Source organism: Myotis nattereri, assembly GCF_964212035.1.
Source record: "Myotis nattereri genome assembly, chromosome: X".
NCBI classification, from domain to species: domain Eukaryota; kingdom Metazoa; phylum Chordata; class Mammalia; order Chiroptera; family Vespertilionidae; genus Myotis; species Myotis nattereri.
In genome coordinates this window covers 36,287,531-36,313,815 of record NC_138078.1, presented here as the reverse complement: position 1 = coordinate 36,313,815, position 26,285 = coordinate 36,287,531, and the positions used below count along the sequence as shown (strand labels likewise).

The window sequence follows — 26,285 nt, the reverse complement described above, 5'->3', positions numbered from 1 at the left end:
ACAGCTGATCAATAATTCTCTCTCATTGCCATTTCTATCTCTCCCTCTCCCTGAAATTAAAAAAAAAACAATAAAATAATTATTGGCTAAAATAGCCCTAACCGGTTTGGCTCAGTGGATAAAATAATTATTGGCTAAAAAAAAAGCTTTATTAATAATTGTAGCCGAAAGTATCAACTATGTAGAAATTTTGTTTATGCTTCTCAGTATACTTTGGCAGTTTGTATCTGGGTTTAAAATCATTCTAACAAATGTGGCAGACACTTGTAAGATTGAGAAAATGATTTCTAAAGAAGATATAATAATTTTTCTTGTCCTTTATGTATGTGAATTATTTATTTTTCAATTGTGCAAACAATACATGAATACATGGTCCTTGTAAAAGTATTCAAACCACAGAAATATTGGAAGTAAAAAGTAATATTACTCATTCACCTTCTATGTGCCACCTACTACCAGAATAAACCATTATTAGCAGTTTGATTTATACCCTTTTCCACAAACATAATTACATACATTAGTTCAATTAAGAGGGAGAAAAAGTCAGTTATAGCAGAAAAGTTAAGCACAGTCTTTGATGCCAGGCTTACTGGGTCCAAACCCAGAGTCTATACCACTTACAACTGTGTGGTATTGGGCATCTTATCTAACTTCTCTGTTCTTCAGTTTCCTTGTATGTAAAATGGCAATTATAATATCTGTTTCATAGAGATGTTATGAAGATTATATAGCTAGTACATGTGAAATATGTAGAAAAGTGCCTGGCACATATTACATGTTCAATATATGATGCAATCATACTGTATATGTTGTCTACAACTCACATTCCATCAGTACACATGAAAGTAATACAGTGTAGTAATTAAGAGCATGGGTTCTGAATTCAATTGCCTGGTGCACGTAATAGTTCCACCATTTCCTCACTTTCTGGTCTTCAACAAGTATAAAACATTTCTTTGTATTTGTTTCTTTTGTTACATGGAGATAATAGCTTCTGTTTTTTTCTCTATTATTGAATTACTAGAGGCCCGGTGCATAAAATTCATGTGGGGGGGGGGTCCCTCAGCACGGCCTGCACCCACTCCAATCTGGGACCGCTGGCTCCTAACTGTTCACCTGCCTGCCTACCTGATTGCCCCTAACTGCCTCTGCCTGCATGCCTGATAACCCCTAACCACCTCTGCCTGCCAGCCTGATTGCCCCTAACTGACCTCCCCTGTTGGCTTGGTTGCCCCTAACTGCCCTCCCCTGCTGGCCTGGTCACCTTTAACTGCTCTCCCCTGCTGGCCTAATTGCCTCTAACTGCCTCTGCCTCAGCCCCCGCCACTGTGGCTTTGTCTGGAAGATGTCTGGTATAATTAGCATATTATCCTTTTATTAGTATAGATGTGTTTTGTAGTAATTACTTAATAGATGCTTATTATCATTCCATTATTAAAAATCCTTAGTTTTGTATTTAATGGAATAGATGTATCATAATTTATCTAACCATTATCTTTTTGATGGCCATTTGAGTTATTTTAAATTATTGTTACAAAATATGGTGGTTTCCACACTGCTTTTGTTTTAACTTAAAATTGTTTAAATAACCTTGTCTCTGTCTTTGCTTGAACAACAACAACAAAAAAAAAACTATTGCTGTTAACATTTCCCATAGTCATTTCATTTGCATCTTAAATAAAAACTTTCAAGATCCTCTTTTGGTTTGCATGTTCTTCATCACCATACCATATATGAGATCAGCCCACATCAGTTTCCTGTTAGTTTGGTTCAGTCCTAGGGCATGAATGGAAAGCAGAACCATTTCATTTTGTGTGGTTGAACTTATCTTTCCGAGGTGTATACCAAAAGCTAAGAAACAAAGAAGCCAAAAGGAACTTTTCCTGTGTTTGGAGTGTTGGAATCTCAGAAGACTGAATCTTTAAGTATCTTGATATTTGAAAAAGGTAAATCTAAATTCTTACATATTTTGTGTTGTGTTGTTTGATTTTTTTCCAAAAAAAAAAACATTTAAATGAGAATAATACGTTTCCTATAAAGGAAAATTGTGTCTTGAACCAAGTCTCCTTTGTCTTTTCTCACACTTGTAGAATGTACAGAAAAAATTGAGATTCTTAAAATTGCATGCCAACCCATGCAAAATACTGAATTAAGTGCTTTGAGAAATAAGATTTAAGTCAAAAAGAAAGGAGAAAGGGGGGAAGGAAAGGAGGGAGGGAGTGAGGGAAGGTGAAGGGAGAGAGAGAAGGTCAAAAGAAAGGGAAAGACAAAAGAAAAAGAAAAAGGATGGTAGTGAATTTGGCAAAACATTTATTTATTTGTTTGTTTGTTTGTTTATTATTTTAGCTGTTTTTAAGTGTACAATTCAAGGGCATTAAGTACTTTCATGTTGTTGTACAACAATTACCACTATGATTCCAGAAATTTTTCATCTTGCAAAACTAAAACTCTGCCCATTAAACACTAATTCCCTGTTCCTCTCTACCACCAGCCCCTGACAATCTCTTTTCCACTTTCCATAGCTATGAATTTCTATTTCAAATTAGATTATTGAAAAGTAAGTGGCTATATTTATATTTTAAACCTGAAAGTATTCATGAGTTTAAACTATGTATAATTAAATATTCATTCCCTGTACACATTTTAAGGCATAGTAAGTTTTTTTCACTGTGTGATTTAAATTACAGTAATTAAAACACAGTTAAACTAAGACCAAGGTCTTAATAGCAGGCTTGATTTTAAGCTGACTATTTGAAGAGACACAGCAGGACATCTACAACAGTGTCAACATCAAAAATTATTTTTGAAAAAGAAAGGGTTAGGTGCATTAATAACTTTAAAATAAATCATTTGTGACAGCTGAATATATATACATATGTAATTAAACATTTGCATAAGTTTGTACTTTTTTATTGTCTGATATATTTATTTTTATGGAACATTACATTATAAAACATTGAACAGGTTCTGGAATGAATATAAATATGTAAGCTGGCCTTTTTCTGCTTCTTCAAGATAAAAAAGTGATTGATATAATTCCATTACTTTGTTTTTCCTTTCAATCTCTCCTTTTCTTCTTTTTACTCTTTCTTTTTGTCCAAGGAACAAGAGGGGAGGCTGAAATTGATTAATTAGACAAGACGGAAATATTGTGCTGGCCTAGTTTGCTATAACTTCCCTCTATGACTAAACTATGCATAGGACCTAGACATAACTGTGCTGTTACTAACCTGTCATTTAAGACAGCATCAAATGGTTTCGTGTGATTTAGTCACTCATTCTCTCTTTCTCTCTCAATAGTTTAATATATAGTCACTATCATGGCTTGTTATCAATATGGAATACCAAGTCATGCTTTTGAATTCTCAGTGTTTTTAGAAACTCTTGGCCTTATGTCCAGCTACCTCTGGATTAAAACCCACAGCCTTCATTCTTTTTACACACTTCCTTCAGGTTGCAAGCAATGTACCCACCATATGTGTTTGGTTGTATGACTCTTTAGCTCTAGAACAGTGTTTCTCAACCTTCTGACCCTTTAAATACAGTTCCTCATGTTGTGACCCAACCATAAAATTATTTCCGTTGCTACTTCATAACTGTAATGTTGCTACTGTTATGAATCGTAATGTAAATATCTGATATGCAGGATGGTCTTAGGCGACCCCTGTGAAAGGGTTGTTCAACCGCCAAAGGGGTCGTGACCCACAGGTTGAGAACCGCTGCTCTAGACGATCCAGTCATTTGCAGAGAAAAAGATGAAATAAAGATGATGCATAAGTTTGTACTTTTTAAAACACTTGCATGTACATCATATAATATCCTGACAATAATTCTGTGAATAAAGCATGGGAGTGTTATCACCATTTAATTAATAGGAAAATTGAGACCCAGGAATGATAAATAAATTCCCTAATATTAAAAAGTTAGGGGAGGGTGGGAGGGTAAGAGATAAACCAAAGGACTTGTATGCATGCATATCAGCATAACCAATGGACACAGACAGTAGGGGCATGAGAGCATGTCCTGCGGGGTGGGAGCAGCCGGCGAGAGGTCAATGGGGAGGGGGGAGGAAGGAGACATATGTAATACTTTAAACAAAAAAGAATTCAAATTAAAAAAGTTAATGGCCTAATTGGAACCCAAATCTCCTTATTCCTGGTCCTATTCTCTGTCTTTTGAGTAACACTACCTCCCTAAATCCTTTGTGTTTCATGTAGAAGAAACATCTTACTTTGACATTTTAATATATGTTGCCTTAATGGGTTCTTTTATAATTTCAGGAATATACTGCACTCTTCTGTTTAGAAATCTTGACTAATAAAATGCTTGGAGAAGCCTTCCTACTTGAACTCCTATACAAAGAACAGAAATATACAACATTTTGTAAACCACCTACATGTAAGAAGACCTCAAATGATGAAAAGGGAACTTGGAAAAAGCAGCTTTTAGATATAGAAGACAACTCACTTTCTCCTGATAAAATAGAAAATCAACAAAAGGTTGAAAAAGAAAGGTTAACAAAGCAAATTAATGATACAAATAAAATAAAATTTGTGGATGAAATAACTGTACCAAAATGCAAAAGTGCATCCTTTCCAGGAAATCTGTCTGTTGCGCTGCCCATTCCAAAAAGAGAACAATGTGATGAAAGACAACTGGATTTATACCGATCTTGGTCATGTACAAGTATTTGCCAGAATTATCCTGACCTACAGATTGGAGGAGACCACGTGGGCAACATGTATGATTCAGGCTGCTTTGTGGAACACATACGTGATGATGCTTTTAATGGTCCCCTTTTACTTTCAGTAGATATACCATTGGGCCATTCTCCCATCATTGAGCCTCTAGAGAAACTATCTGCCTCAAAACTTTTGAATGGAGATGAAAGTCGAGAAAAAAGTATGTTGTTTCATAAGCAGCCTCGCTCTAATTCTATGCTTAATAAGTATATGGAAAACAAGCTGGATGAACTCTACAAACAATTTTTGGAAGAAAATCTCACTAAGTGCCTCTCTATAACCAACCTTATGGCTTCTAATTTGCTAATGAATAATGTAAATCAGTTTAGCCTTCAAATCTCTCAAGAGCAGAACGTAGAGGCTTCGAAAACCCGGGAAGCTCTCCTACATTCTTTTTCAAGATGTAATCTCTATAACATTTCCCATGGAAACAGTTCTGAATTCAGCACTCCTAACCTACAAATATCAAAACAGAGAAGTAGGGAATTTGTATCACATGTAATATAAAAAACAATTTATAGGTTCCTTGCACTGACTTAAGAGATTGGAGTAACAATAGTTTTCTCTGCTTTATCATGTCACATCAGGCCTCCTTTGGGCTGTGGTTATTACATTTTTTGAGAAATTATTTGGCCTTGGCAGGGTAGCTCAGTTGGTTAGAGCACCATCCTTCATACGCCAAGGATGTGGGTTTGATTCCCAGTCGGGGCACAAATCTCTCTCTCTCTCTCTCTCTCTCTCTCTCTCTCTCTCTCTCTCTCTCCATTCCTCTCTCTCACTAAAATCAATAAATAGAAAACAGAAATTATTTCATCAATGGTATATCTGTGTTATTTTATGAGACAATTTTAATAATTAAGCTGTATGACCATGTTTGTTAATTATTTTTACATCTTTAATGGTTGCCACATTCATGTTTGTAAATTCTGTACGGCTTATTTATTTAATTGCCACCGGCACCCCAAATTTATTGCCTCACTCTTGCTCATCAACTTTATTTACCACAAAAGTGGTACAAAATTGAGACGAGGAAAGGATTATTGCTTTCAGCTACTGAAAGGATCACTAGAAATGATATCATACAGAACCATTTATTTGCCACAAAAATATTTAAAGTCATGGATTATGCTTATTCTTTCTTTTATTTTTAACATACATACAGATATTTTGACACTGACAGTAAGAATAGCCTAAAGGAAATTCTTCAAACTAAAGTTGGATTTAAATGGCATTGGAAAAGTATGGAAGAAAGGCTTAAGGAAAATATAGAATTTGACATTGAAATTTGCAATTGAAACCTGGTGCTTTCTACACTTACCTGGCAGGGGAGATGCCATGATCAAGAAGGTGGGTGTCCCAGGGTGAGGTTTATCCATTGCACTCCAGATGTGCTGACCCCTGCGATTTCCCCAAATGTGGGAAACTTGACTGCATAATTTGTAGTAGTGGGAGACTGAGTTTGCGCTCGCCCCTGAGGGGGAGGGGGGAGAAACCTGGTGCTTTCTAACTTTCCAGAGGCAGGCATCAACTTTTTTTATATCTTTATGTGTGCATGGTGGTTTTAAGGGTTGAGAGGAAAGAAAACATACAGGTAAAAAGGACAAAGTACATAGAGAACCACCATCTAGAAATGAAGAGGCTCTCTTGGCAATTTTTGACACTTCTCAGATTATCCTCCATCAAGATCTTGGTTAAGGATAAAAGTCAGCAGGATGTTATAGTGATTTTGAAATCTAAACTAAGTAAATTAAGTAACAAGACATACCCAAAATAATGTTGTTTTATTGCAGACTTGGAAACAAAACTCTACACTTAGCAGCTTACTAGTACGCTTCTCCTAGATATAGTAAAATGATCGGCATGCACTTTTGCTTGTAAAATAAGATTGTATTTATTTGTTGTAGAATTATTATGATTGCATTATATATTAATAAGATTTGTGCATTAGTGATCACGTGGATTTTTACACATACACAGTTATGTATGTGTGAAAATCCATGATAAATAAAATTATATTTGAAAGCAAAAATAAATAAATGAGGGCAAAAAATGTTCTCATAAGTTAAAATCAAGATAACTGTCTTTTGGAAAAAATGCTTATTGGTAATTTAGGACTTTTCTTCTCTAATCATGTTGTTGTATTCCTTTCCTCGAGGTCTAGTAAAAATTTATTAAAATGGTATTATTTCCTGTTGGTTTTATAATTATTATAGTGTAATGGTATAGCACCATTTGTCACAATTTTATGAAATAGCCTTCAAATAATTATATTTAAGAACATATCTATAAAATGGAAAAAAAGATACACCATTGCATTTAGATAAATAAATAAAATCTGAATCCCTTAAAGATAAAAAAATAAAAAAGAACATATTTATAAAATGATGAAAATCAAATTACAGTATGTTGACATCAATTACAAATACTGAATTATTGTTATAGGCAGCTAATTCTTTGAATTGTTCTGCTATTTTTTTTAAAGATGAGAAATTTGTAGATTACAGAATTGCAATGTAGTTCTGGTTTTTACTTCCCAAAATGAATAGAGCCGCTTTACCATGAGACCTAAATTGTCATAAGACCTTGGTTTCATCTGACAGTGACTGAAGTTCATAGGTAAGCTATTTCCTGAAATTTATTTATCTCTACAGTTATAAACTGGACCTACAGCTACCAAGTAGAATTTGTGTAGATGAAAAAGTTTAAGGAACAGCTCAGGACTCTGATGACTTGTGTGGTTCTGCCCCTCTCCTTTAAGGGTTCAGCACCACTTTAGAAACTATTTAATTGTAGAGCACCCTTGTATTCTTTTCCTTAGGTGAGGCTTAGGAATTGATATCTAAGGGTTCAACTAATATAGGACCAACTTGAGCCTAGACTCTTAGCATACCTCCAAGGCCAATTCAAGATCAGAATGAATTTTCAGAGTTTTCTATCCTCTAATAGATGTATCCTCAGGACACTCCAGGTACTAGGAGGAACTGACTGGCTACTTATTCATTAAACAAATATTTATTGAGCACTGTGATAGGTGATAGGGATAAATGGTGAACAAAATTGATGCAGTTACTGCTTTTCACTGAGATTACAGTCCAGCTTATTTAGAATCAAAGAGCAAAAGTAAATCATTACAATCTAATTTTAGAGCCTTGAAAGTTATGAGTATGTTAATAGTTCTGCCTGCTTAGCTTGTTAATAATCTAGTCTGAGTCTTGTATCCAGGACCACTATTTGGTTGCCATTCCAGCATACCTCTACTGATTACTAAACATGCTGAAATATCTCCATGCCAATTGGTATGAAGCTGCTATCCCCAACCTTGCAAGTCCTCTCACCATGGGTATCCTGGTCATTCTGACTCCTTCTTTGGGAACCTTGTATCTTCTTATCATCCAGCAACTGAACAGACAAAGAGGCTTTAGTACCCAACTCCAGTCCTACCCAGGACACTTCTTATTCATTAGAGCTGTTAAATATTTTGACCATCACTTCTGCTTTTTTCTACTTCAGTATTGAGATTCCAATTCCAAAACCCTGTTAAGTAATACTATTATTCCTAGACTTTAGCCCTGCTTTTATTGCAGCTACTAAGTAAATGAAGATGTATTGCCGTAACCGGTTTGGCTCAGTGGATGGAGCGTCGGCCTGTGGACTGAAGGGTCCCGGGTTCGATCCCGGTCAAGGGCATGTACCTCGGTTGTGGGCATATCCCCAGTGGGGGGTGTGCAGGAGGCAGCTGATCGATGTTTCTCTCTCATCGATGTTTCAAACTCTCTATCCCTCTCCCTTCCTCTCTGTAAAAAATCAATAAAATATATTTTAAAAAATGAAGATGTATTCATGAACAACAAATATGTGATTGCACCTTCCTCACTGTCTCTTTTTTTTATTCTCTCTTGCTTTCCTCTGAATCTTTATTGCTGCATTCTTCTCTAAGGCCATTTGCTTCTTGATAGATTACCCAGGTGCATACTAACTTATAGAATTATGGCCTATTACCTGTTGACCAAATTGAGGTACTTGAAACACTAAAGAGAGGACCTCATTATGGGTGTTGTACCTTGATTACCCTGAATACTCTATATTATTCCTGTTTTATATGTTGTCTCAGACCTAAAAGCTACTGATATTGCATTGTGTTTCATAACAAAAGAGTGATTTCTGTTTCAGACACTGATGAGTTATATTGTAAAGCTTAACTACAAAATAGGTCCATGCCCTGGTTAGTGTGGATCAGTTGATAGAGAGTTGGCCTGTGCACCGAAGGGTGTCAGGTTTGATTCCCAGTCAAGGGCAAGTACCTGGGTTGCAGGTTCCATCCCTAGCTCTGGTTGTAGTGGGTGCGGGAGGCAACCAATCATTGTGTCTCACATCGTTTCTCTCTCCCTCTCTCTCCCCCCCTCTCTCTCTCCCATCCCCCTCCCTCCCTTCCACTTTCTCTTAAAGTCAATGGAAAAACTATCCTTAGGTGAGGATAAATAAAATAAAATAAATAAAATAAAATAAAATAATAAAATAAAATAAAAATAGGTCCATGTCCTGAGAAGATTGGCTATATATGTGAAGTTTCTTAAGTGTCTATTATAGAGATTTATCCATGCAACTGAAGATTTTATTACCTATTAAATGCCCATCTACCTATAGGTAGAATGCTATTATTAGTCATTGTCATTCTGTAATATGAATAGCTACCATTTTTAGTATCTATTATATGATAAACACTACCAATCTTTACTCATTTAATTATTTACACAATATCAGATAGGTAATATTATTATCCCAATTTTAGACAAAGAAAGTTAAAGTTCAGAGATGTTAAACTGTTTTACTCAAGATCATATAGTTACTCAGAGTAATAATCAGTATTCAAATGAAGTCATTCTAACATCAGAACTTTTGCTGTTACCCTAGGGCAGTGGTCGGCAAACTCATTAGTCAACAGAGCCAAATATCAACAATATGATTGAAATTTCTTTTGAGAACCAAATTTTTTAAACTTAAACTATATAGGTAGGTACATTCAACTTTAAATGCAACTTTAAATTCACTGTTTTCGTCTTCCGTTTTTCTTTGCTTCTTCTTTGTAGCCATCTCAAACAGGGCACCTAAAAAATATTTTATTTTATAATAATAAAGCCACCAACACAAAAGAATTATAATTCTTAAATTGATGACAAAAAATACCTGTAGGATTTGCAGTTGGTTGGAAAAATACAGGTAACTTCATGCTTCGAGTAGGTACTTTTGTCACCTGCGCGCGATTTGCGGACGTGACTAGCACTAACCACTGCACAATGAGGCTGCTGACTGACTCACTCACTCAACTCCTGCATGAATCATGCGCGCCTCCCCCGCGCGCGCTGGTATCCACCACCTGTCTGTGTGGCCTCTCCGGTCGTCTGACCAACTGACACCCCCCACTTCTAACACCACTTCCTCAAAATAGACTCGCCCAGGCAGAAAACCGACTTCTGCACATGGGCCACGAAGTTTCAATCGCACTGTACGTGCGCGCCCGTATGTGGTATTTTGTGGAAGAGCCACACTCAAGGGGCCAAAGAGCCGCATGTAGCTCGCAAGCCACGGTTTGCTGACCAGTGCCCTAGGGCAGGAGTGAGAAACCTTTTCTCTGCCAAGGGTCATTTTGATATTTACAATATCATTTGCCGGCCATGTAATTATGTTTAAAAAATTAGTCTGCTATATTTGGTCAAACATCTAATTAACTCTGAAGTTAACGTATAATTATTGCCTGTTACCTGTTGACCAAATTGAGCCCTAATGCCTTGTCAGGACCTGACCAAATGATTCCGTGGGCCTTATATGGCCTGTGGGCCAGACATTCCCCATTCCTGCCCTAAAGGTTGCCAGATTTAGCAAATAGAAATCCAAAATACATAGTTAAATTTGAATTTCTGGACAACAACAAGTTAGTTTTATTATAGATATGTCCCCATGCAATTTTTGGAACACACTTATGCTAAAAATATTCATTTATCTGAAATTCAAATTTGCCTTGGCATCCTGTATTTAATCTAGCCTTACTTTTAAACATTATCCTTTGCTTTTTCTAGGATGATTTAAAAAGCAGGGTGAATGATGAAGGTGGAGAGAGAGTAGTGGAATAGAATGTGAAGGCAGTGGGTGAAGAACTGAAGGACCCAAGTAAGTGAGAAAAGACCAAGATAAATATCACATAATCTCACTCATTTATGGAATATAATGAACAACATAAACTGATGAACAAAAACAGATCCAGAGACAGAGAAGCATCGATCAGACCGTCAAACCTCAGAGGGAAGGTAGGGGAGGGTGGGGGTAAGGGGGAGAGATCAACCAAAGGACTAATATGCAAGCATATAAGCCTAACCAATGGACACAGACAACAGGGGGGTGAGGGCATGTGTGGGGGGGGATGGGGGATAATGGGGGGATAAGGACACATGTGTAATAACTTAATCAATAAAGAAATTTAAAAAAAAAGAATTCTGGAGGCTGTAATTCAAAGATACCATTTTATAGAGTCAATACCCTGAAGGAGACCTGGGGAGCAAGATTAATCTCCTGGGTACTTTGTAGACTGGTTTTTTTTTTTCGTTTTTGTTTTTTTTTAATTTGTTTTATTGCTTAAAGTATTACAAAGAGTATTACATATGTCTCCTTTTTTTTTCTCCCCTTGACCTTCCCCTGGCCTCCCTTACCACCCAGTGTCTTGTGTCCATGTGTTATGCTTATATGCATGCATACACGTCCTTCGGTTGATCTCTTACAGCCCACCTTAACCCTCCCTGGCCTTCCCCTAAGTTTTTTTTTTTTTTTCCTGTGTGGGTGTATTGAGACATCCATTTCAATTCTGTTACATGAGTAAATCATTCATTGAAGCAAATTGGAAGAGTTCTAGAAAGAGCAGGGGTTCTACTGAAGCATCCATCTTATATAAAAAGTGCTGTTTGAAATTTTAACCCTGCTATTTTGGCTTCTGTAAATGCTTGCTTGCTTAAATAATAAGAAAAATAAGACTACTCCCATTCTAGAGAGGCCATAAACTATGCCCTAGACAGAGTTGTCACTGCTGACATCAGGCCAGGCCTTGAGATATGGTCTCATGGCCCCTTCCCCGCACGCAGGCCTTTTCTCTCAGAAGGCCTGGAAGTCTCATTCCACATTTGGGAGACAAAGGACTGGAAAAAGTATAAATAAAGAGAGTTGTCTCCATGTTGGGGGCCCAGAATTTGGAAGACACATTTTTCTGGGCCTGCGCATAATCATAATTAAAATGTAACTCCCTTTCTCTATGCGTGGCTTGGTTTTTCTCCCGTCTTCTGCAACACTACAATGAAAATATTTATGTTTTAGTAAAGTTCTGACTCAGCCACTCACTCACTGCCTGACAAAGCACTTTGCTTCTCTGAGTCCTTATCTGGAAAATGAGGATGGCAACATTTGTCCCAACTATATCACAGAACTGTTTTGAGCGTTAAGGAAGGTGAAAAGATTTGATTAATAAGTGACAAAAAGCTTCTACTAATATAAGGCCTTTTTATAAGGAATCAGTACAATTCTAACAAGTAAATGAATCATCATGCTCAAGGTTGAAACAAGGGAAAGATTATTTTTCACCAACCTGTTTAATGATTGTAATAAATCCCTTCAGATCACTTAACAGGACCATCTAAAAGTGAAAAGAGGCCCTAACTGGTTTGTCTCAGTGGATAGAGCGTCAGCCTGCGGACTGATGGGTCCCAGGTTCGATTCTGGTCAAGGGCATGTAGCTTGGTTGTGGGCATATCCCCAGTAGGAGGTGTGCAGGAGGCAGCTGATCAATGTTTCTCTCTCATTCATGTTTCTAACTCTCTATCCCTCTCTTTCCTCTCTGTAAAAAATCAATAAAATATATATTAAAAAAAAAAGAAAATAGGAGAGTCCACACATGCTGTTAGTGTTTACTACTGGGAGGGAACACTTTGTGTTCTACAGGGATACATTATCTCAAAAAAATTTTAAAACTTTTTATAGAATTTGTTGGGGTAACATTGGTTAATAAAAGTATATAAGTTTCAGTTGTACAGTTCTATAATGCATCATCTGTGTATTGTATTATGTGCTCACCACCCAAAGTCATCTCCTTCCATCACCATTTATCTCCAGTTTTCTCCCTCCCCCCAACCCCTTTCCCTCTGGGAATCACCATATTGTTGTCTGTGTCTATAAGTTTTGTCTTTTTTTCCTTAGTTCCTTCACTTTTTTTCACCCATCTCTCCGCCCCTTCCCCTCTATCAGCTGTCAGTCTGTTCTCTGTATCTATGAGTCTGTTTATAGTTTGTTAGCTTAGAATAAAAAAAAAATTATCTAATTTTTCCTGTTTGAGAATGTTTATAGCATTATGATTTAAATTTCTATTCCTGATGAGGGAAATTTAAGGTAAATGCCCCTTAAAGATAAATCATATTGTTAACACTGAGTGAGAGAAACAGAAACTTTATCTATTTATTTTTTTATTGATTTGAGAAAGGAAGGGAGAGAGAGAGAAACACTGACTTGAGAGTGAACATGGATCGGTTGCCTCCTGCATGTGCCTTGACCAGTGACTGAATCCGAAATCTGGGTATGTGCCCTGACCTGGAATCGAACCTTAGACCTTTCAGTTTTTGGAACAACACTCCAACCAATTGAGGCTCATCGGTTAGGGCAGAAACAGAAACTTTTAAAAATAATGTGCATTATTTCCTATTAAACTGAAGAGTGTGTGACTGGTGGAAACTTTTGTGGAAGAGTCACTGAAGGGTAGGTTTCAGCAGCAAATTCTGTAGCTACAGTAGTTTGTTTTTCTAAGGGAATATAATATTGGCAGAGATTAGAATACTACTTAAAAGAGAGAGGTGACTGTATGCTGTCAAAAAAGTGTGATTGGTAGTCACAACATACTCCCGTGGATATAAAGTACAGCATAGGAAATATAGTCAATAATATTGTAATAACTAGATATGGTGCCAGGTGGGTACTAGAAATATTGGGGGGGACACTTTATAAATTATATGATTGTCTAGCCACTATGTTGTACACCTGAAACTAATATAAAACAATATTGAATGTAAACTGTAATTGAAAAATAAAATTTAAAAATATAACATTTATTTAGAACAAAAGCAAGTGTGATGTCAGGACTGTGTAGTTGGTAAAATTTGTTTCTCTGGCCTCCTCATTATTGAAATAATAATAGTAATGATAATAATAATGTTATAAATCATAGAGGTGTGAATATGTCAGTATTTCTTCTTCTAAAGGTGTATGAATTATAAGCCTAACTTTCCAGTGTGGCACAACAGTTTGCATTCTTTGGGAAAAGGCATTAAGCTTCATCCAGCTACCTATGGGATGAGGGTTTGAGCTTCCTATCCCAGTTCCTTAAAATCCCACTACCTAGGCAATCCTGAACTGCTTAGGTCTAAAGTTAGTCCTGTGAGGGCAACAGAGCCATTTTATATAATAGGAGCTAGTGCTCCTTCCTTAGGAAATGTCTTATGAGAGACTCAGAAAAATGTGAGTGGAAGTATTTCAGAAGTATATGACAACAATAGCAAAACTATAATAGAAGAAAAATAAGGGAGGATTTATTATGAGTTTTTAGGTCTTTACTTTCTAAGCTTAGATATTATAGAATTGTAGGACGTTATAGATATAAAATTCCATAGAGATAATATAGATTATCATCCTTAAAAAGCCACAGAAATAAGTACACCTCTTTCTCTGTCTCTTAAACACACACACACACACACACACACACACACACACACGCGCGCGCGCGCGCGCGCGCGCGCGCGCGCTTATGTAATAGCTCAATGTATACAAGAGTTATTTTGAGAGTTATTGTGATTAAAAGAGGAAGGATTTTGACCTGTTTCCCACATTAAGGCAACGCTTCAGGTGTTCTTTATAATAGTTGGAAAATTATGGATCTAATACCGAACTTACACATCATAGATTAAAAATATTATTCTCAAGGAGAGGAAAATAAATTGCCCAAGCAATTAGTTAATGACCAACTGGTACTGTTACCCAGGTCTTCTGATTCAAAGTCAAATTTGCTTTCTTATTCTTCAGTCAAAGCACCAGGTTTCTATATGCTGGAACCAGAATCTCATCATCATCACCATCATCATTGCTATCACCGATAGCAGCCATAATAAATTTTACTTTGTGGCAGGTGTGCCAGAACTGGCATGGACTCTTGTATAATGGCGTGAGGTCTTATGTTTGCTTTCAAATTCTCATCTAAAATGATGACATAAACTGCTGATTCTGGCATCTAAACACTGAGAGTCACTCACATTTCTCACTCCCTACCCCAGATCCACTAATATTTAAGGTTGAGCCTGGCCGGTATGGCTAAGTGGTTGAGCATCGATCTATGAACCAGGAGGTTGTGGTTCGATTCCCAGTCATGACACATGCCTGGTTTGCGGGCTTGATCCCCATTGGGGGTATGCAGGAGGCAGACGATCAGTGTGTCTCACTCATCATTGATATGTCTACCTTGTTCTCCCTTTTCCTTCCTCTCTGAAATCAAATTTTAAAAAGAAAATTTAAAAGGGATTTAGGGTTGACACACCATGTATTTTTCAAATTTATTCTAGTATTTATAACTTCTCAAAAAGAAATAACAACATTAGATGTGATAATTTCTCACTGGTTTAGTTGTTAAATGGGCAGTGGTGAGGAAATAATCAAAGTGATTAGAGTGTTCATAGAATAGAAAGGATGATAAATTACTGTGAGTGCATTTTTGCAAGAGGAAAGCAAATCAATTAAAAATGAGTCAAACCACCATTCTTTGTTTGAATAAGCAGATAAGCAAAATATATTTACTTTCTACTCTTTTGCCACTGCAGAACATTGAAACTACTCTTTAATATTTAAATATATATGGGACAGCTTCTTCAGTGGTGCTAATGTTGAGACAAAGGAGGAGGTGCTCATGTTCAGACAAATGATAAATCTCATTACATTTTACATGTAAGGATCTGGATGGACCAGAATGAAATCTGATAGCTGGCTGATGTTGAGCAATGAATGAACTAGCCAGTGTGAAGACCCTTAAACTGAAAAAAAGATTTTTAAAAAAGGCTGAAAATATTTTATATGGTCTACAGATAAATAATATGTTTATAGAATGCTAGATCTCTTCCAGGCTATTTCTCAACTTTGAGTCTCAATCAAAACCACCTGAAAATCTTTGCTGAGATAATTTTCTTGGCCTTCAACCCAGAAATACCAAATCTCACTTTGAGGTTTGGGCTTGGAAATATTATCTAGGTCCCAATATATATATATATTTGGTAAGTAACTTCTGATCTAGATCAATTCCTTCACTGTGAAGATAAGGTAACATAGAACCAGAAAGGGTAAGTGACTCACTGAAGGTCATTTTGTTTCCCTTTTCATCTGTATCTATGAACAACAAATGTTGGAGGAGGAAGGAAGGAAGTGATACAAAAGGGTGCCCCTTTATCAGAGAGGTTTACATTAGAAAACAATTCAAGTCAGCTTCATATTTTCTCCTGAAGCGTTTGGGGACATGGGTGAGAAATTTTGAGACCTAATACTGAAAGAAAAAGAGGGATACAGAGTAATTTATTCTTCATAAAATAATGTATAATGGGTCTTCTCAGAATTCTTAATACTTTATTTCATGGGATATACCAGATCCTGTTAAAGTGAGTGTGACTCTAAAAGGTAGGTGCAGTTTATAAGCTTATTTACTTAGCATATTTACTGTTCTTTATACTTTGAATATAGTCTAATTCAGTTTATTGCAATGAGGAGACCACGATTTTTTTTTTTAATCCTCACCTGAGGATATGTTTATTGATTTGATAGAGAGGAAGAGAGAGAGAGAAACATCAATGTAAGAGGGAAATATCCATTGGCTGCCTCCCATATGTGCTCCAACAGGGGATCAAAAACACAACCTAAGTATATGCCCTGAATGGGAGTCAAACCTGCAACCTTTTTGTGTACAGGAAGATGTTCCAACCAACTAAGCCATGTGGTCAGAACAGGAGGCCACAATTTTAATGCCACTTTATACTGTGAACTCCTAATTTTAGTCATTTAGTTTGCTACTGTTTTATCATTAATTTTTCAATTATGACTATTGCTTTGTACTTGTACCTTGAGAGTACAGTGCTGATATCAAGGGGCCTCATTTATGCCAGGCATTAGTGTTATTTACTTGGGTTCCATTCTAAAATAATTATATCAAAAAGAAAAATGATGTTAGGAGGTAATACTTTCTAGTATATTGTTTTCAAACTTCTGACGGTCTAAATCATATATCCAAAACAGTTATTTTATTGTATTATTATTTTAAAAGTTCTTGAGGAACAAACCTTCAATTGGGTACTGTGATGTTTTATCACCCAACTAGTGAGAAAAATTTTCCCTATGGACCTATTGTTCTTATAATATGCCCCCCCCTGAGAATAAATATTCAGATCAACTGAGAACTTGTATGCATATTTGCATATAACCCATGGACACAGATAATATAGTGGTGAAGGTCTGGGGTGGGGCTGGGGGTGGGCTAAAATAGGTCAATGTGGGGAAAAAGAGGACATATGTAATACTTTCAACAATAAAGATTTTCTTCCTTTCTTTCTTTCTTTCTTTCTTTCTTTCTTTCTTTCTTTCTTTCTTTCTTTCTTCCTTCCTTCCTTCCTTCCTTCCTTCCTTCCTTCCTTCCTTCCTTCCTTCCTTGGAGGATTGGATTTTAGGTGGTCTTTATTCCAGCATTCTCAATACCTAGAATTCTGAGATTCAGAAACCATTTCTTTTGCGCTTTGGGCCTTCAGGGTCATTTTAGGGTCATTTTTTTTTATTATCTTGGAGAATAGCTCCTAGTTTCTGTTGAGATGGTTAATCTATACTAATTTCCTTACCAAATGTTCACTTGACCACACATTCAGTGTTTATTTTCCCTAAATATTTGACCACATCCACTCATTTTAATGTTGCAATAGCCACAGTGAACATATGATTTAACAATATATTTTCCCACTTAACATATTTCATACTTTTCTATATTTATACTATTTTTAAACTTATTTTTTATGATTCCATAGCAGTATGTTGAGTTGATGAAAAATTATTTCTGATCAGTAACTTCTCCTTTTCTGATTATTTAAGTTTGTTTCTCATTTTACTATTGTGGTATTGACCAAAATCAATTTTAAACTTTAATAAGAAATAAAAATATTTCTTTGAGACAAAAGAGCTGCAGGCCAGAAGACACAGATTCAGGTAGAAACTTAAATTGTGCTTTACTGTGACAAAGAACAAGGCACATTTATAGAGAATTTTCCCACCCACAATTCTCATTCTGGTCAATTCATGTAAATGAGGTTTCCAAATTGCATGGTTCCGATTGTGCTAAATCATTCAGTTCTGATTGGTAAATATAGGTAAAAATTAGGATATAATTTGTGTCATTCTGATTGGATGGGACAGGTCTCAGTCCATTGGTTGAAAGAAGAAACCAATGCTTTTTGACAGTGGTTAACTCAGATGGCATAAACAAGCAGGGCATAGTATGGGATGCCAAGCAATCAGTCTGAGGTTTTTTCGGGTATGCAAAGTATGTGGTGAGGAACCCCTGTCAGCAAGTGACCACTGGACTCTTATTATTAATAAAATGTGGGCCCCTGGTTGGCCATACAGAGTCCATCTCAATAGATAAATTCCTTCTTGGGGTTCACATAAATTAATCTTCTTTGCCAGGGTCCACAGTAGTCAATTCTCTAATTTTCTTTGTGCAAACTGTTTTTTGGTTTACCTTTTGGACTCTTTTCATTCTGCTATTCCTCCTCTTCCTCCTTTTTCTTTTCCTTGTTTTTCTGCCTTTGGATTATTTCCTTGGGGAATATTCACAGGAATGGACCAAAGGGTCAAAAGACATTGCCTTCCTTAAATCATTCCCCATTTTTTAAACTTATCTAATATCCTAATGGCTTTCTTTACTTAAATACCTCACTTGCCTGACAGACTTATCAGTGTCTGTCTACTATAATAGAGTCAGAAAACATCTAACTAGCCTCGGCTTTAATATTTGGTAGCGCCAAACATTGTTATGCTGCCATACAGGCTCTAAATTGTTAAGAGCTGAGTCACAGTCACTCGATCAGCAACCAAATCACAGCATAACCCATCTTCAGTATTTCTTCAGTCCATAGGATTGGGGTTTATTTTATTTTATTTATTTATTTTTTAAGAAGGAAGGGAGAGGGATAGAGAGTTAGAAGCATCGATGAGAGAGAAACATCAATCAACTGTCTCCTGCACACCTCCTACTGGGGATGTGCCTGCAACCAAGGTACATACCCTTGACCGGAATCGAACCTGGGACCTTTCAGTCTGCAGGCCGACGCTCTATCCACTGAGCCAAACCTGTTAGGGCTGGGGCTTATTTTAAATCCAACTACTTAGTTTGCCTTGTTGAGCATTCTAATTTCCTTCTCAGACATGAAACTTTCTTAGGAGTTCAACCCTTTAGGGTTTCCTGGTACTAGCCTGTGTCAATGCTTTCCTTGACTGAGGGAATCCTATTTCTCATCTTGCATGCTATTAATTAGTTGGAAAGATTTCTCATTGGGACATTGGGAATCCTCCCATAGCCAGGATATATTCATATCCCACTGTGTTATTGTCTGTCACTTATCATATCACATGACTGGGCCCTATTCAGTAAATTGGAATCCACTCTGATACAAAACTATTCATTTTGCACTTGATAGGACCAGAATTTGGAACTAAATTACTTTCCACATTTTTTCTTTATACAATTTCCACTTTGTCGGCTACCTTTTTGGACTTTATACTGTATATCTTGTCTAAACTTCCACAAGTCTTTATTCTACCTTAGGTACATCATTAAAGAACATTTAATGGCTCTTAATGCATATTATCATATTGAAAAAAATTGTAAAATTGTACATATTTATAGTGCTAACAGTAACATATCATTGTTACCACAAATTCATAAAAGATACTAGGTATTATTGATTTGAAAAAAGTGTAATTAGTTTAATGAGTAGAAAATAAGAAGGCACATTTTAAAATACAAGCAACACATTATCTCAGAAAAGTGACATTTAAGGTCTGATTTATTTTATGTAGTAATCCTTCTTCTTATTTTTATAAATAATTGTTATAGTAATATTAAACCTATAATTTCTACCACAAGCATAATAATAATTAAAGATGGCTTAAAATTAAATATACAAACATTAAAGTTACAAAAAAGCTTAAAAGATATATCACAAAAATATACAGAAAAAAAGAATGGGAATAGTAATTGTTGTTCAATTTTTCTCTGAGCATCTGGAAGCCAAATGATGAAAATATGTTGGATTATTAAATTCTTATTATACAGTAATTTATTTTAAAACATATATATTTGAAATATAAATTCAATAGGTTTTTGAAAAATTTTTGAGATTTTAATTTTTGTTGCTGTGTGCTCAATTGAAAGTCTACAAATATATTACCCAAAATATTTTTATTCTTCTTCCAATCTATATTAACCAGCCATTTCGTTTTCTGTTTTGCTGCTTCAAATTTTGCAGATTCACTTATTTGATTGTACCTTAAAACTATGCATGTGTTATATGCTCACTTGCTCTCCCTCTCTCCCCTCTCCCTCCTCCCTCCCTCCTCTTCCCTCCCCTCTCCTCCTCCTCCTCCTCCTCCTCCTCCTCCTCCTCCTCCTCCTCCTCCTCTTCCTCCTCCTCCTTCTTCTTTCTCTCTCTCTCTCTCTCCTCAGAATTGACTAAATAATAGAAAAGCTGGATGCATACTGCAGTGTAGGAAATACAGTAGAAAAATCATCATTCCATTTGACTCAGTACTGTCATCTAGTGGAGAAAAGTGGGAATTGTGGGTTTATATTAAAAAATGTTTAGGAACTAGTAAGTAATCTTTTCGTGTTCTTTCCAAATTATCCATGATAAATACATATTGCCTTTTCAATGGAGAAAAATAAAAATGATTTATTTTTGTAAAGATTAATATATGACCTATTTTCACCGTTTTGTTTCCATTAGGGCTTCAATCAACCATCAGGTTGAAATTGCATTTCATGTGATTCTTAGTATGCTCTGCTTTCATAATGAATTTTTTCATTGTCTCTATGAATAGAGAAAGTTTATATACTTTAAATTATGCAATTATATCTGCAATTTATTGCATATTTACAATGGATTATCTCATTTAATTCAGTAAGGAATACTATTATAATCCTCATTGTATACATAAAACTGAGGATCAGAGATGTATTTTTTTTAATTATTATTAGTTAAGGTATTACAAATGTGTCCTCATCCCCCCCCCATTAACCCCCAACCTCGCCCCCACACACACACTCATGCTCCCATCCCCCTGTTGTCCATGTCCATTGGTTTGGCTTATATACATGTATACAAGTCCTTTGGTTGATCTCTTCCCCTTACCCCCACCCTCCCCTACTTTCCTTCTGGGGATTGATAACCTGATTGCTGTTTCTCAGTCTTTGGGTCTGTCCCTTTTCATCAGTCTATGTTGTTCTCTATAATATGAGGATCAGAGATCTTAAATGAATGTCTCAAAGTCTCAAAGGTAGGAAGTTATGGATCAAACACTAGAATCTAAATTTTTCTGGCTCCAAAGAAAATATTCTTAACCACTGTCCTATGTTCATTACTCTGGTTATGGTGTAAGGCTTGGAAGACAGAATAGAAAGCAATATCAATATGAGGGTAGACATGTAGACTTATAATTTTGTTTCATGAAAATTTTTAGCCAAAAATCAAGAGAGACTTTCAACCTCATTTCCAGGCACCTAATTAATTAATGTGTTCTTTTCATGGGATAGCAGGTAAAACATTTGAGACATTAGAAGACATTGGTCATACAGATTTCTAACATAATTCCTTAATTTCCTGCTCAAGACAACCTGAGGAAATCAGGGTTTTCTTATTGTGAATTCTTAGCCTTTCAATGTTGAGGTTTCTCTTTTTGACAGTTGAATTGGTGTGTGGGCTCCATGTAATCTTAGGCATGATGGGCAATTAGAAATGCAAGGACCGGGAAAAAAAGCCTTTCTTTTTCTTTGCTGTGGCCTTCCACAATTCTTTCATTTGGGGTTTGTTTCTTTGTCTCCCCATTTTTTTTCTGCCCCTTTGTATTTGTTTCTATGTATTACGTCAAACTGCTATGCCTCCCAGATTTGTAGGGTGATCTTATGTAGTAGATGTTTTGTAGGACCCAGTGGGGCAGTCTTTTAGATTTACTGAGCTGGTGAATTAGCTTGTTAGAATTATTTTGGGTTCTCCTGTTGTAGCTGGGTATTGAATATTATTGTCTGTTCATGGATGGAATCTTCTCTCAGCTGGCATACTATGTGGCTCACCTCCGACCCCCTCTTGTGAGCTGTTGTGGAGGTGCTGACAGAAGAGAACAAAATACAACACAACAAAAAGTGAAACAAAAGAAGCAAAATTAAAACATACACAAGACCCCTACTACCAAGCAAAAGCAAATCCCAGAGAAGAGAGAATTAGGAAACAGGAAAGAGAGCAAGAATGATAGAAAAAAAGAAAGAAAAAAATATGAGATGAAAAATAACAATACCATCAACCAAATAAGAAACAACAACAACCATACAAAGAAAAAAAGGGAGGGGGAAGGAATATGTAGGTGTAGATTTGAAATAAAGAAATTTAGAATAAAGAATTAGGGGAATAGGGGAAGGAAAAATGGTTTAAAATAAAGGTGGAAGAAATAAAGCCAAAAATATTTTGAAAAGGAAAATAAAGGCGAAAGCAGATACATCCAGAATAAAAAAGGAAAGAAGTTGAGATAGCACAGGAAAAGGAAAAGATAGAAATAGAAGAAAAAAAGAGATCTTTTTTTTTAAAGGAGGGGGGAAAAAGGTGTATATATTGGTGCAGATGTGAAATAAAGAAAGAATAAAGAATTAGGGGAATAGGGGAAGTTAAAACAATTTACAATAAAGGAGGGAAAAAAATGCCAAAACAATTGAAAAGTACAATGTAGGAGAAAGCAGATAGACCAAAAATAAGAAAACTAAAAAATAAGATGAGATAGCAGGGGAAAAGGAAAAGAGAGAAAGAGAAAAAGAGAAAGGGGAAAAATAAGATTGAGTAGGAAAAAGAAAGAGGAAAATTTGATAGATGAATGAAACAATAGAGGCTAGAATAATAACAGATCAATAAAGCAGATAAATAAGATAAATAAAAAGAAAGGAAGAAGAAACTTTTAAAAAAAAATAGGAGAAGAAAAAAATGAAAAAAGAGGGGGGGGAAAGTGGAGTTCCATTAGCTGAGTTTTGTGCTCCAAGGGATCTCCCTTTGTACCTTATTCTTCATTTTTTAAAATAATTCTTTATTGTTGAAAGTATTACATAAGTGCCCCTTTCCCCCCCCCCCCCGCATTGACCCCTTCCAGCCTGCCCTGCCCCCCAGCCCCAGGCCTTCAGCACCCTATTGTCTGTGTCCCTGGGTTATGCATATATGCCTACAAGGTCTTTGGTTGATTATCTCCTACCTACCCACCTCCCCCACCTTCCCTCTGAAATTCCACAGTTTCTTGTATGCTTCTATGTCTCTGGATCCACTCCATTCATCAGTTTATTTTGTTACTTAGATTCCACATATGAGTGCAATCATGTGATACTTGTCTTTCTCTGACTGACTTATTTCACTTAGCATGATACTCTCCAGGTCCCTCCATGCTGTCTCAAAGGGTAAGAGATCCTTCTTTTTCACTGCTGCATAGTATTCCATGGTATAAATGTACCACAGCTTTTTTATCCACTCATCTATTGATGGGCACTTGAGCTGTTTCCAGATCTTAGCTATTGTAAATTGTGCTGCTATGAACATAGGGGTGCATACATTCTTTCTAATTATTGTTTCGGGATTATTAGGATATAGTCCTAGAGGTGGGATCACTGGGTCAAATGGTAGTTCCATATTTAATTTTTTGAGGAAACTCCACACTATTTTCCATAATGGTTGCACCAGCCTGCATTCACACCAGCAGTGTATTAGGGTTCCCTTTTCTCCACGTCCTTGCCAGCCCATTTCATTGGTTAGTTTGTTGATGGTAGCCACTCTGACAGGTCTGAAGTTATACCTCATTGTTATTTTAATTTGCATCTCTCTGGTGATCAATGACTTTGTGCATTTTTTCATATGTCTCTTGGCCATCTGTATGTCCTCTTTGGAGAAGTGTCTATTTAGGTCATTTGCCCATTTTTTAATTGGAATGTTTATCTTTTATTAAGTTGTATGAGTTCCTTATATATTTTGGATATTAACCCTTTATCATATGTATCATTGCCAAATATGTTCTCCCATACAGTGGGTTCCCTTTACATTTTGTTGATAGTTTCTTTTGCTGTGCAGAAGCTTTTGATTTTGTACTCAGGAAACGACAGGACTTTGAAAAAAGAGATAGAAGAAGATATAAACAAGTGGAAGAATTTACCATGTTCATGGATTGTTAGAGTCAACATCATTAAAATGTCTATACTAACTAAGGCAATCTACATACAGTTTCAATGCAATCCCTATTAAAATACCAATGGCATATTTTACAGAGCTAGAACAAATACTCCAAAAATTTATATGGAATCAAAAAAGACCCTGAATAGCTGCAGCAAGCTTGAGAAAGAAAAACAAAGTTGGAAGAATCACAATACCAGATTTCAAGTTATACTACAAAGCCACTGTAATCAAAACAGCCTGGTACTGGCACAAGAATAGGTATATAGATCAATGGAACACAACAGAGACCCAAGTAATTGACCCAAGCCATTTTGCTCAGTTAATATTTGACAAAGGAGGCAAGAGCATACAATGGAATCAAGAGAGTCTCTTCAATCAATGATGTTGGGAAAATTGGACAGATACATGCAAAAAAAATGAAACTAGACCACCAACTTACACCATACAAAAGAATAAACTAAAAATGGATAAAAGACTTAAATATAAGTCATGAAACCATAAAAATCCTGGAAGAAACTATAGGCAGCAAAATCTCAGACATCTCTCATAGCAATGTGTTTACAGATACATCTCCTAAGGCAAAGGAAACTAAGGAGAAGATAAACAAATGTTTCCTACACTTCTGATGATTGTTGCTGACTGTTTTATCTGCCAATTCTGTGCCTCTCAGGAGGTACTTAGGTGCTAACCAGTGTCAGGAACTGTCCTCCTCTGGCTTTCAGCAACCTGCTTGAAGCTCCAAGTGATCCACAGTTTGTGTCTATCTCCACAGGAGTTGGCTGCCAGCAGGAGGGGTGATCTGCCCTCTAAAGTAGGTTTTTTAGTAGCATAGGGCCCAGGACTGGGCCAGTAAACTTCCCCTGGTTCTCAGGGCTCTGCCTCTGCCTGCCTTTGCCTGTTAGCCAGCTGTCAATCTTAATCACTCAGAAGTTTGTTTCTGAAAGGGCTTTAGGTGGGGGAGGTGCTGTTCAGATTTCAGGGAATGTAGTTGGTGTGTTTCCCTGTCACAGAGAAACTCCTCTGCAAGTGGCCCAAAATATTACTCTGCCCTTGGCTGGTCAGAGATTCTTTTATGCAATCTAGTGGGATGTGCTGGAAACCTGGAGTTTCAATCAGCTCTCCTTTGCTGGGAATGTACCAGTTTCCCAGGATAATAGGGCAAAAGGCCCCTCCCCCAATTCAGTCACTAATTCTCCTAGGACTGTTCAAACCCTTAGCCCTGGCCTCTGCTTTTATTTCATCTGAAAAGGTCAAAATGCAGGGTGTGGCAGGCAGGGCTCCTGAGCATGGGGTGGGCTATAACATCTAGGGCAGGTTTTTTTTTTTTTTCTTTACCTGTCCTTTGGCTGCTTGGGCTACAGAGAGTCCCTGGTTAGGCATTTTTGTCTGGATGGGCTGAAGGCTATATTAAGCTTTAGATTGAGCTATAAATTAGCTCCCTGCCTAATTGGGGCTTCAGAACAGACCACAGGGTCAGAAATGCTCTTTTTTTGTGTGGATCAAATTAGAACTAGAGAGAGAGGCCCTCTGTCTTAGATCTTCATATACAGAGCTTCTGGCCTGGAATCCACTCAAATGCTACTGTCATCAGGGCTGCAGGGTGGGCTACCAAAATTTTTGCTTAGGCAGGGTTGGAGGCACTATTCAGCAGTAAACCTACCTACCCATTACCTTCCCTGCCTGTGTGAGGTTGCAGAATAGAGACCAGGGTTGACACTCCTCATGTTTGGTAAGTTAATTAGGCAGAACTATGCACCATGCTCTCTGGACAGAAAGAGATGGCATCTTGGCTCTTTAGACAGGGAAAGCTAAGGCGTTTTCCAGGTGCTCTGCCCAGTCTTCTTGGTTGGGTAGGGCCAGGAGCTACACTCAACAATTGTCAGCATTATTAATTATCTCCCTTGTCTGGCTGGAGCAGCAAAAATAGCTCCAAAGCTAGTGAATCACTGCCCTCAAGTTTCCTGACCAAACAGGGGCACAT

The 26,285-nt window shown here is 36.7% G+C and overlaps 1 protein-coding gene across 1 annotated transcript; it reads left to right on the top strand.

Moving 5' to 3' along the window:
• The first annotated feature begins 1,770 nt into the window (after positions 1-1,770).
• On the top strand, positions 1,771-5,551 carry LOC308511192 (TLR adapter interacting with SLC15A4 on the lysosome-like). Its single transcript, XM_081081210.1, has 2 exons — positions 1,771-1,946; positions 4,281-5,551. Exon 2 carries the CDS (start codon positions 4,323-4,325, stop codon positions 5,247-5,249), a length of 927 nt encoding a protein of 308 aa, XP_080937336.1. The 5' UTR covers positions 1,771-1,946; positions 4,281-4,322; the 3' UTR covers positions 5,250-5,551.
• Positions 5,552-26,285: the final 20,734 nt, after the last annotated feature.